The following is a 13,134-nucleotide window of genomic DNA, read 5'->3' as shown; positions in this document are numbered from 1 at the left end:
GAGAAAATGTCAGTAGTCAAAAAATGTATTACTGTTTCCTAGTATGTGACTAATTCACTTACGTTACGAATGGACATTATAGTAAAATGACAGGATCTTGCTCTACTGAGGCTACATCCACATGGAAGCGAGTTTATATTTATTTAGTACTAAGGGTTTACAGATGGTGGCAGTGAGATCTAACCACCAGGAAACCTCATTTTCTTTGACCCAGTATCCAGCTCCCACTGCAAGGAAGCAATTCTAATCATGGCTTCATTACTAGGGCACAAATTATTCCCTAACACCATGACCCCTTCCCTCTCTATCATCCTTAATTTATTGAAGCTGAATAAGCTGTTCACCTAGGTTTAGGTGACTATGTTTTAAGCCTGAGAACACCCCACCCCCCACCGACACCACTCCCCCCACAATCCCCCCTTAATCTACAATTTATCACATAAACCAGTATAGAAAAAAAGATGATAAAATAGAAACCTTTTATTTTAGCCTTGCTTTTCCACTAACTAGCTCTGTGGTCTTTAACATGTCACTTAGGCTCTCTGAGTTTTACTTTATTACCTACCTATCACACAGGACTGCAGTGAATCAAATGCTGTGATTCACTGAGGAGCATTTTGTACAATGACAAACTCAGGTATTATCAGTCCCCTGTATGATTCTCCAGATAGTTTCTCTAACTATCTGGAGTTTTTATGACTGTAAACTATAGCTCAGATGAAGAAAACCAGGTTAGATTTGGTATTTGACTTAGAATTAAAAAACTGTATCAAAATGTATTAACAGCAGCTTACTTTCCCAATCATTGCGCACATCAACATTCCAGAAGTAATTGCAGACTTCGTGTCCTGTAACGCCTTTAACTGCATGGGTAGCTTTCAAAGGATCCAGAACAATCCCATTTTCTTCCACTTCTCTTCTATATACCTAGAGGATATATTTTAAAGCATGTTTGAAAAACACTTATGGAACATAAATAAATATTCTGCCAAAAGAAAAATTAAAATTTCAAATTATTAAAAAAGACAATACATAAAAATATTTAAAACTACAATTCCAAAGTATGCATATGTAATGAGTGAGAGCTATAAATACATCAACTTAAATTAGACATTATTTACTGAACATTCTCAAAGACTATTCATCATGGCTAAGAAGGCCAATACAGCTGGTTAGAGCATTATCTCCTTAGGGATAATACGGCAGCTCTGTTCACTGCTGTATCCCCAGCATCTAGAACCGTATCTCAAACACAGAAGGCACGCGATTATTTGTTGCACCAATGATGGAACACCAAAATCGCATAAAGATCAATGATATCTTGCTTTTAAATAATGAGGTTGCATGCCTTAAGATCTATCTTGCTTTAAATACTGAGACTGTATACATAAACTCCTGAACATAATTAATTACTTCAAAATTATAGAGGATTTGGTACTTTAGACAGCTCTGCAGTAAGTTCTTTTGAAAAACAAACAGGTTATCACAGAGGAAACCAGCACTCAATTTATGAAGTGCCTATGGGGCCTGACACCATTAGGCATTTCTCCCAATTTCTTCTCTTTTATAACTTCTCTCTCCAAAGTAACTTTTCTTACATATTTATTTATGTTATTGGGACTGATATTTTTTCCAGTAACCAAAACGGGAAACACTAGACTTTTGATTTCGTCCCTTACACTTCACATAGCTTTTAAGCTTATTAGTAATCTTACTATAAGACACCCAAAACTTGACTTTTCTACTATTGTATATCTTTTTTAGGTATGTTTTCATCACCTCATACCTGAATCTCCTAAGGGGTTTTCTTGGTCTCTAGTTTCATATCCCTATGAGCCTAGTCCTTCTAAAATGTCACTCTGTGTACAATGGCTAGCTCACTGCTACAGACAATAACACATTCTGTTTAGTGGGTTATTTTATACACCCCATAAACCAGCCCCAATGACTCTCTCTAAAGTTGGGGGAGCACTTTTTCTCTGCTACTCACTTTAGGTGAAGGACCTCCACCTAGACTGTGACTCCTGGCTTCTCTTCACCCTTTCACTTCCCCCTCTTTGCGGAGCAACAGGGACATCTGAACGGTGAACACAGAAGGAGGGTCAGGCAGGCTTGGCTGAACCCCTTCTCCTGTGGGCAGGATGTGTGCTGGGCTGCTTTGGGGGCATGTTCTTGTGGGGGAAGGCCTGTGACTACCTAGTTATGTCAGAAATATTATGTGTCATTCTGGGGAAACATATTAGTAAGACCTCATGACAGCTGGTCTTTATGTTCTCTAATCAGACTGTCAGAATTATAACTAACATACTGGTCTCTCATTTGCTTATCTCCTCTGATTTCTTAATTTGTTCCCTATTCAGGAGGAGAGTAAATTCCAACATCTAATACTGTATCTCACTTGCTAGAATAATTCTGGTTAAAAGTCTGTACAGAACTCCTGAATATAACTGCCCTCACCTCACCTTTGTGATAACTTTGTTTCCATTTCTAGTCACAGTCCTTGATGTAAAACAATCTGTCTCAAATCTGAGATCTCTTTCAATTTTTCTCCAGTATTCACTTGTACTTTTCATTCAATATTATCTGGTAGAGCTAAATAATTGTATCTTTTAAATGTCAATATCCTCCTTCCAACCAAAGTTTCAGCTTGGAGGGAGTCTTATTAAATATCTCTTTATCGTTAGCATTGTGCCTTGGGCATGAAGTAATCCAAAATTCAACGATACTGTTGTTGGTCTTCACCTGAACGCTCAATCTCTTGTCCCTTGCTCTTACTGTCTTGTGTTTAGGGATATGAGCAAGATTAGCTAATCAATGTCCAAAAAAGGAAGCAGTGAGAGAAAGAACAAGAAGTGAGGTATAGACCAAAGAGGGAAAAAGTTAACACCTGGGCACAACATTCAGTCTATTTAGAGAGAGAGAAATATCCACTCATTAGCGAATTGTGACCTGTTCACATCAAAACCCATTTTCTCCATGGCCAAGGTAAAACAGAAAAATCTGGGTATAGATTTATACTGTAATCATAAAAAAAATTATGTAAAAGCTAAACCAGGGAAGCAAAGAGACATTTTATTTCGCAGTATTTAGAGCTTCTTCAATCATCTGTAATAATTTACTTAAAAGAAAATTGTAAGTGCTATCTTACTTAGATCAATAATAATAATACAGTATGACTGCAACAGGCTGCAATGAGCCTGCAGGGAATTACCTTCATCTCTCCTTCTTCTACAACCAGCTGCCAGTTGGCATCTCCACCTACATCCTGCAGTGAATAGGTCATGTGGTTCTGCACCATCTCTTCAACCTTAAAAAGAAAAACAGAACCATAAGACTCCACATCCAACAATCTCTAAAACAGAACGGTATTCAGTTATTTCAGTTCAGAAATGATGTTTTTAGAAAGCTTAGCAACCAAATGCACAAAGGTTAGTAGGTTTTATACAGTGTTGAAGAGTTTTAGTCCACATTCCAGATATCATATCCAGGTTAATGACAGGAAGGAGAAATGTGGGGAAAGGAGGTGCTTCACTCTACTTAACACTGGCCTAATGTGCATCAAGAGACCAAAATATGTGCTTTCTGGAAAAAAAGAATTACTCCTTCCTTTCCTACAATATGCATTCTTACAGAGATAATGTCTTAAAGCATAATATCATGGAGCATTAAGCGTAGACGGGGCACAAAGAAACCATCTAGTCCAGTGTTTCTGTAGTTAAATACTACACAGAGATATTAGAAAGCTTGTTGTGTGTCAAGATTTCTCTACAAAAAGAAAATTTTTGTTATTTTACTCAACTCTTTTATCATGAATATAAGCCAACTTAAAAAATAACCAACCTCTCCATATATCTGATTCCATTTCATTATTCTACATTCTTTCTAAATTTCTAACTAAATTTCTTTTACTAAATTTAAATTGCAACCTCTGCTTTTAACTATCAAATTATCTTGACACATCTTTTATAAACAAATAAGAGTCAAATAGTTCATACTCCAAGAAACCTGATTCATCGGTAAGATCTCATTTAAATGTGTTCTCTGGAAACCCTCCCAGTATGAAACATGTTTATAAACAGAAATGAAGTGATAAACAGATTGTCTCTGAAAGAAACTGGCACCTTTTCCATCTACACAGTTTCTAAGTCCTATTGTCTTAACTTTTACTCATAATTTTGTTTTATAGAACATTAAAAGAAGGCAGAAAAGAATTGAAAAATATGTATATTATGCTTCAATTCTAAGATTTATTCCTAAGTTTAACAACTTATTTTACATAAAGTCTATTACATTCATTAGGGAAACATAAGAACCAGGTTTACATGTATTTTGAATTAAATACATTAATGATTTGGGGGCAGAGCTTTTAAAATTAGTCACTTTGAAGATATCATTTTTCTGCATATAAGGATATTATCAATATGTTATTGTGATGTGTACACCAAGTTTCCTGGATTTCAGAAGCCATTTTTGGTTACTGAAAGTAGTTATGACTAAAAGTGTCTCTTTAATCGGCAATGATCATCCGAAAAGTTTTTGATAATAGTGTGTAGGCTGAAATTCTACAATCTACGCTTGTACTAAATAAATGTTACATAGTAACTTGTTTCTTTATCCATAATCTTTAATGTGAAGGGTGTGAGTTAGAGAACTGGAAGAAATTTTAAAACATGACTACTAGTGCATCTATAATTTTATAAAGCCTTAATTAGAAAACATAACTTCAAAGGCTGACTGGGAATAAAACCTTTGTGTCTTTAAAATTCTGAAATCTGCTTTGCGAGGTTCAGGATGGATGACTAATGTAGAGTTCCAAGTTACAAACACTACACACCACAGGTGTCTTATTAGAGGAAGAACAAAGCAAGTCCCAGGTAGCGTGCACTAATAGGGCCTCCACAGCAGCACTGGCCTAAGGCATCAGTCTGCGTCACACCACGAGTGGGAGGTTATTTTTAATCACTTTTAGATTTCAAGATCTTAGAAATCTCTAGATATGTACATACTTTTTCGGTAGGATACTAGGAGTTAAGAACACCTATATTTATTATGAGGTTAGAGGTAGAAAGAAATATTTCTCCCAAAGAGGCCCTACTTTAAATGGATTATTTGTGAAAGAAGAATGTTAAGGAGTTTATTCTGCTAAAAAAACAAAGAGAGTTCTGTTTAAAAGAACTTTAGTGCCATTTAGCTCTTTTGTTGAAAAAATATGCAGGTAACTGTGCTTCTGTTTGGGAGAGTGTTCCTAAATGAGTGATTTCAGATGTCTGAAAAATGAGAAGCTGCTTTTGATTTGAGTTCTGCTCCAAAAGAAACCGGATTCCACAAATACAAACTGACAGGAGGTAACTTAAGTTTGAAACAATGTACGGTAAATGCATTTAACACTGTCTTGCTAGACAGATGAAGCAACAGAATTCCTATTACAGCTACCACTACACTATGGAAAAGTTTTCAGTCTTTTGTCCTCATTTACTTCCTTAAGAGGGCTTGAAAACACCCAACAGAGAAACAAACAAGATGTATTCACTACTGTGCTCCTAGGAAATTAACAAAACTAATGAAGTACCCAATTACTTTATTAGCCATGTCTTCAAAACCTTCACCAAGGAATCTTTATCCATTATGGTATATTCCTTCAAAATATTAAGGTTACAAACAAAGATAATACCAGTAAAATCTCACTGTAATGAATTTTATCTTAAAATAATGCAGTACCAATGTTACTACAGGGGCAATGGCTTGGGCCTTTGTGACCACACTCATATTTCAGATATAAAGATGCTCCATTTACTGTTTTCAGTTATGACTCTATCAAAAATAAGTGTAACGCTAGGGACCATTAATTGGATGACATGAATAAATATTTGCCCAAATTTCTACCTTATCAGGTTCAAAATCTGATATACTAGAAAACAATGTTACTAGAAGTACCTATCACTTAAAAACAAGAAGGGTGAATTTTAGCCTAAGCATAATTTCAGGAATCGTGTCCTTGGTTTTTTGCACCTTGAGTTGAAAATGGTAAGCTGACATAAACAGCATCTTCATAGCAAATGAACTATGAAAAGACTGGAGATAAAACACATTTGGAGGTGATGGCACTCCAATTCTGACCTTTTCTTTCACTTCACATTTCAATCACTCAGTATGCCATTTTAGCAGGGTAGATCTAAAGAAAATTGTCCTTTGATGGCACAACAAAAGTGTAATGAACCAAAGTCTCAGGAGGGCTCAAACAGAGTTTGAACCTCTTTTTCTTATCCATGTAAAAGGAATACAACTACGTTTATTGTTACAGGGTCATAAAGGGATCTGCTGGACACAATAATTTATTAATAACAACTTAATAGTATACTGCTAACCCAAAAGAAAAATGGTCAAGGATATGAACAGTCAATTCACTGAAAAACGCACACAGTCAAGGAGCAAAAATAACACTTTTAGTCTATCACAGTGGCAAATATTAACTAAATTATAATATTCAGTGTCAGGATAGCAAAAGAAAACTGACCCGGGAGTGTAGCTGGTTCAACTTCTCTAATGGACAGTCTGGCAATAAGAATAAAAAAACTTAGGTGTGTGCATGACCTCTGTCCTAAAACTTTTTCTAGAAATATATTCTAAGAAAATAATCAGATAAATGTACCAAGATGTATATACAGAGAAAGTGTATATACAGGGATGCCTAGGTAGCACTATTTATTAAATAATAGAGACTAACTGAAAATAAATGTTCAATATTAGGCAGGTAAATCTAGCATGCATAGTCATACAACAGACAAGGAGATCTAGACCTATGTTTACTGATGGGAAGATGGGTCCAACTACAGGTGTTTAAAAAACAAAACAAAAAAAATGCTAGTTTTTATACAAAACAGTATATATAGAATTATCTACATTGGTAGGAAAAAACTATTACTAAGGTATGTAATTTTACTCAATATACATATATATGAAAAAAGGATATGTATATTAATAGTGATCTATTATTTTAGTCTATGTTCTAGTTCAGCTAAATTAGCATTTATCAGCATAAAAGTAATTAGCGATTTTATTTTATATAATAAAAAAGGGAGGGGTGAAATAGAGAATTACCACAACAGTAAAGTTACTAAGGACAAAAGTAGGCAAAAGCTTTACACAGACTTTTTTTTGCAACAGTGATTCTCATCACACATTAACCTGTAGATGTACTACCCACCCTTTGATTTTCTCTCTTTTTTTTTCCAACTAAGGATGCTTTTTATTTTCCTTTGGTCTGTGAGTTGACACCTTTACATGGTAACTGTGTTATGGAAATAAATGTGGCCAAAAAGATTCATTTATGAATCTAATTCTTTCCTACTTTCTATACCCTTTCCTTTAGGGGTACTTCATTTTCAACACCTGTCCAAAAGATTCATGTGTTACTGCTAATCTCTTAGTGCTGTGCCCTAGTCGCTCAGTCGTGCCCAGCTCTTTGTGACCCCAGGGGCTGCGGCCGGCCAGGCTCCTCTGTCGGTGGGGACTCCCCAAGCAAGAGTGCTGCGGCAGGCTGCCATGCGCTCCTGCAGGCAGCTTCTTTACCAGCCGAGCTCCAGGGAAGCCCAATTTCCTGACAGAGTCACACATTTTATCTGAAGTTATTTTCAGGGGCAATCTCAGTTTTACTTTTAATTATCCTCTTTAAGCAGGACTATGACCATTACATACCAACAAGAACAAAGTGATCATGAGCCAGGATTTGTATGTAGATGGCACAGCCAAATTAATCAACAGTTAACTGCCAGAGCCCAAGTATGCTAATGATAACAAATACTTTAGCAAGAGACCTCAATGCTATTGCTCTTAATTTCCCCTTTGGGCATGTAAAAGAGCAGAGTAACCAAAAGCTTTTAAAAACAAAACCAGATTAATCATAAGCATTGTACATTAGGAAAAAAAAATACTAGAAAGATTTTTCTCAACTGAGTTACACAAGAAATTAGGTGAAGAATTAAGCTACATTTGGAAGTCTTATAAAAATCGGGGCACCTGCTCCTCGACATTTCACTTGTATCTGAAGGCTTTCAGCTGTTTTATATATTCTATAACTAAGGTCCAGGTCTCGATTCTGAAGCCCTAATCCTTAGGCACCTATAAACAGTTCAAATTCTTTTCTTGCTCTCATTACATTTTCTTTAACTTATAGCCTGTATATTTCTAGATTTTAAGAGAAAATAGTTACCAGTAATGATTGTCTTTTTAAGAGTCTGTTATTTTATTATTTCAATGCAAGGCGGAGCTTAGCAAATAAACCAGTCTCCCAGTATTATTCAGTTTGGTCACTGATTTATTGTAAAATAAAAGTCACTATTTTAAAAGCATGCATAAATGAATTAGCAGGAGGTGAGAAATATTGTAATAAATCTGGCTAAGGGTAATTTCTGATGAGGAACTGACATATCTCCTTCCCAAAAATGTTCAAGGAGAAAAAAGCTACAAAAGTCAGAAAAAAACCTGAGTCGTAAACAATTTTCTTCTTTATTACATTGTTGAAAACTAATGTAAATTTTATTCATACACCTGGTTTAAACTGATTTTTAAAAATCATTTACTATAAAACTCTGAGAAAAAATTAATGCAGATAATTTTGATTAGCTCAAAGAAATAATATTACAATGATAAAAGCTCATTTATTGAGCACTTACTACATGCTAGGTTCTAGTTCTAACATAGTCCTAGCTAGATGACAGAAGCAAAGCACAGAGGAGTTAGAAAAGTTGTCAAATATCATGCAGGAAACCGGATTTAAACTTGGTCATTCTGACTAGAGAGTTCAGGTTCTTATGATGACATATCACAATCGAAATGCAATCACCATAAAAATACAAGGTTGAATGGCAAGTATGTGAAGATTAAAAAAAATTTTTTAACCTAATGCTGATGCTCAATTTTATTATGAGGGCAGAGACTGCGCACATCCAAATCCCTATCCTAAATTCCTAAATGATGCTGATACTAAATAATTTAAAATCAATTTCCACAGATTGATCATATGGACAGGAATACTCATTTCCAAGGGTAATCTACCTAAGGAAAATACAACCAGTTCAACAAAACTTTTAATGGTAATGAGACAAATTTTATTTAAAAAGTTACTTCCCTGTTGAATATATCATGAGATATTTTAAATTATATTGGAAGTGAGACTTGAAACCCGCTTTGATGCTATAACATATCCTATAGACCATGTCCACAAAAGTTGCTGAATCCTGTCTGAAGAAACAGCTATCACAGGATAGTTAAAAACCAGATACCTTCTACTAGCTTCAGTTCAATTTGAAATCTTTCAGGAGTGCCTCCTTAGTGGTGAAATTCCAAGCTATTCACAACAGAGGATACAAAGGGCACATGCATGCCTGACAGAGAAACTATTTAGCAGATAAGGAAGGCTTGTTTAATGTTTGATGTTACTATTTAAAATTCAAACCAAAACAAGTGGCCTAATCAAAAGACTTCTAGGAACTGGGAAAGCAGGCTGAAATATAGCACAGAAAGACTCAAGTCCACTCTATACATTCATACAGTACCTGGGAGCTGAATCTGTGAACATCGTCAGAGGCACTGACTAGATCAATGGAAGACATGGAGGAAGAGCGACTATAGGGCTACCAGAGACAGACAAAGAAAAAACCAAGTCATCAGAACAAAGGCACAACAGAGCATTCAGTACCAACTTCCAAACACGAGATAAAGAAAGAGAGAACAAAGCACTATATGGAACAGGCTCAGCAGCGAGCGCTGACTTCATGCACCTATTATGTGTAATGCTCCAAAATCTTTCTATAAAGAATGCAGGCTGCCAATAATACAAAATGGTACCACTTAACCCCAGAGAAAAAAGATTTAATATCACTGGTTACGTTTCTGGTTAACTGTTTTGGACAAGCCATTCCCTATTCCCCACCCTTCTTTTCCCTTAAATAAAAATGGAAGAACATTATATTCAGAAGAAGATTTCTAACAGTTTTTCAAGGATGTCTATGGAAGAAAACATGTAATACCAAACGAAAAAAATCTCATTACTTAAATTCAGGAAAATGAAGAAAACTTATGTAACAGGATAGTTTCATCAACAGTGAAGAATATAGCATATACTTTCAGTAAACTCTGGCATTAGCTTACCTTTTGGACAAATCTGTGAGTCCCCACAGAAGAAAAGGCATCTCCAGATGGCATTGAAGTAGACCAATGTAACCTGACCTTTTCACTCTGCGACTAAGAAAGCACATAATTTTAAACAGGAAGGTTACAAAGTGTATTTTGCAGCTTAAGAGTGAATAATGTAACATTTAACTACTTAACAGTTTAGTATTTATAAATATTTGAATTATGAATCTACTCTAAAGACACAAGCCTTGCCAAATCTTGACACTTGATATATCCTGATTTTCTTCTTTCAGATTCCAAAGGTACTAACCTTAGACCAAGGATATTGATAGCCCCTTGAATATTTCTTTTTTCCAAAGTCTAAAGAAGTTTTCATTGATTCTCTTCAATTCCAACTCAACCACCATGCTGATATTCAGTAGAGGAGCATTTTTAAGCCAGAAGGGATGATCTAAATCATCCTGTCCAAGCCCTTGATTCAAAGACTAGAAAACCAAGGCCCAGAGGATTTAAGTAATAAGTGTTGAGCTACATAGTTAGTGGCAAAACTCAAGACTAACTTTAACTTGTCTTGATCCCACAGTTCAAAACTCTTCCCCAAATAACCCAGATTAAAACAAAAGGAAAAACACAGTGAAGGGGAAAAAGACTAACCAAAAAAACCCTAAACACCGTAAAAAACCAAATACAAGGATGCTATTTCAGATGCTATATTTTTGGCACCCAAAATGAGAACTCACTTAGGAACTGAAAGTTTTAGAGTTCTGCATGTTAAAAAACGGGAAATGAGATCTATAAAATGAACATGAAAAGCAAACAGCCACTGTTGCAGACGACTTACTTGGGTAGACAGATCAGTAAATGGGCACTATCAACTTAAAAACAATACGCAACATGAGAGCTGTGAGCTAAGTTTCACTTGGGGCAAAACGAGGACCACAGCCAGGAGACAGCTCTGAGACACTGCTCCAAAGAGGTAGTGAGGGAAGGTCAGCATATTTGTGATTTTGGTGAAGGGGGAGTATATGCAATCAAATGCATTTTTGCATATTTCAGCTAGTGGAGTAGCAGACATCACCATGAAGGAATTCAGTATCTTTTCTAGATATGAGATGCAAGAACTGGACTCATAAAATCACCTCCTAAAAATATCTATCTGAAGGCCTATTCTGCCAATTTTCCGAGAGCATGGAGTGCCTCATTCCTCCTCTCCAACCTGTACTCTGTTCAGGCAGTGCTGAAGGACAGCAGTTGCAGCAGCACCTGTGATTTAATCTGTGAAGAGGCAGGTGGCAAGTGCCCATCTATAGCTGACAGCACAATAGCCTTCACTGCCTTTAAAATCAAAAGGAATAACAAGCCAATTTTTCTATGCAAGTTAATTTAGGGTATATAACTGACACACATGACTTATTTCTAAGATGCTTATAGTCTTGAGAAGAATAACTAAAATCCAAGCATAAGTACCATCTAGTGGTTAAGTTCAGTTCAGTTCAGTTCAGTCAGTCAGATCTGACTCTTTGCGACCCTATGGACTGCAGCACACCAGGCCTCCCAGTCCATCACCAACTACCAGAGCTGGCTCAAATTCATGTCCATTGAGTCAGTGATGCCATCCAACCATCCTGTCCTCTGTCATCCCCTTTTCCTCCTGCCTTCAGGTGGCCAAAGTATTGGAGTTTCACCTTCAGCATCAGTCCTTCTGATGAATACTCAGGGTGGATTTCTTTTAGGATTGACTGGTTTGATCTCCTTGCCGTCCAAGTGACTCGCAAGTCTTCTTCAACACCACAGTTCAAAAGCATCAGTTCTTCAGCGCTCAGCTTTCTTTATGGTTCAACTCTCACACCCATACATGACTACTGAAAAAACCATAGCTTTGACTAGACGAACCTCTGTTGGCAAAGTAATGTCTCTGCTTTTTAATATGCTGTCTAGGTTGGTCATAGCTTTTCCTCCAAAGAGCAAGCATCTTTTAATTTCATGGCTGCAGTCACCATCTGCAGTCATTTTGGAGCCCAAGAAAAGAAAGTATGTCACTGTTTCCATTGTCTCCCCATCTATTTGCCATGAAGTGATGTGACTAGATGTCATGATCTTAGTTTCTTCAATGTTGAGTTTTAAGCCAGCTTTTTCACTCTCCTCTTTCACTCTCAAGAGGCTCTTCAGTTCTTCTTCACTTTCTGCCATAAGGGTGGTATCATCTGCATATCTGAGGTTACTGATATTTCTCCCGGCAATCTTGATTCCAGCTTGTGCTTCAACCAGCCGAGTGTTTCTCATGATGTACTCTGCATATAAGTTAAATAAGAAGGGTGACAATATACAGCCTTAATGTATTCCTTTCCCGATTTGGAATCAGTCCGTTGTTCCACGTCTAGTCCTAACTGTTGCTTCTTGACCTGCATACAGATTTTTTAGGAGGCAGGTAAGGTGGTCTGGTAAACCCATCCGTTGAAGAATTTTCCAGTTTGTTGTCATCCACACAAAGGTTTTAGCGTAGTCAATGAAGCAGAAGTAGATGTTCTTCTGGAACTCTCTTGCTTTTTCTATGATTAAACGAATGCTGGCAATTTGATCTCTTATTCCTCTGCCTTTTCTAAATTCAGCTTCAACATCTGGAAGTTCTCAGTTCACATACTCAGCTCATATAGCCTGGCTTGGAGAATTTTGACCATTACTTTGCTACTGTGTGAGATGAGAGCAACTTTGCGGTAGTTTGAGCATTCTTTGGCATTGCCTCTCTTTAAGATTGGAATGAAAACTGACCTTTTCCAGTCCTGTGGCCACTGCTTAGTTTTCCAAATTTGCTGGCATATTGAGTGCAGCACTTTCACAGCATCATCTTTTAGGATCTGAAATAGCTCAACTGGAATTCCACCACCTCCACTAGCTTTGTTTGTAGTGATGCTTCCTAAAACCCACTTGACTTAGCATTCCAGGATGTCTGGTTCTAGGTGAATGATCACACCACCGTGGTTATCTGGGTCACGGAGATCT

General features: G+C 36.6%; 1 protein-coding gene across 3 annotated transcripts in view; it reads right to left on the bottom strand.

The window, feature by feature from the left end:
- CERT1 (ceramide transporter 1) overlaps window positions 1-13,134 on the bottom strand; it is a 122,203-nt gene that overhangs the window by 10,785 nt on the left and 98,284 nt on the right. For 2 of the 3 annotated variants that reach the window (XM_061158153.1, XM_061158152.1), the window contains 4 exons: window positions 10,150-10,242; window positions 9,555-9,632; window positions 3,212-3,307; window positions 795-927 (listed from right to left, as the gene is read on the bottom strand). In XM_061158153.1, the coding sequence (XP_061014136.1) occupies window positions 795-927; window positions 3,212-3,307; window positions 9,555-9,632; window positions 10,150-10,242 (400 nt within the window). The remainder of the gene's footprint in view (window positions 1-794; window positions 928-3,211; window positions 3,308-9,554; window positions 9,633-10,149; window positions 10,243-13,134) is intronic. The other variant, XM_061158150.1, reaches the window with a different exon arrangement.

Source organism: Dama dama, chromosome 12, assembly GCF_033118175.1.
Source record: "Dama dama isolate Ldn47 chromosome 12, ASM3311817v1, whole genome shotgun sequence".
In the NCBI taxonomy this organism is placed as follows: Eukaryota; Metazoa; Chordata; class Mammalia; order Artiodactyla; family Cervidae; genus Dama; species Dama dama.
The sequence above is the reverse complement of the archived record's forward strand: the minus strand, read 5'-3'. Positions and strand labels throughout refer to the sequence as shown.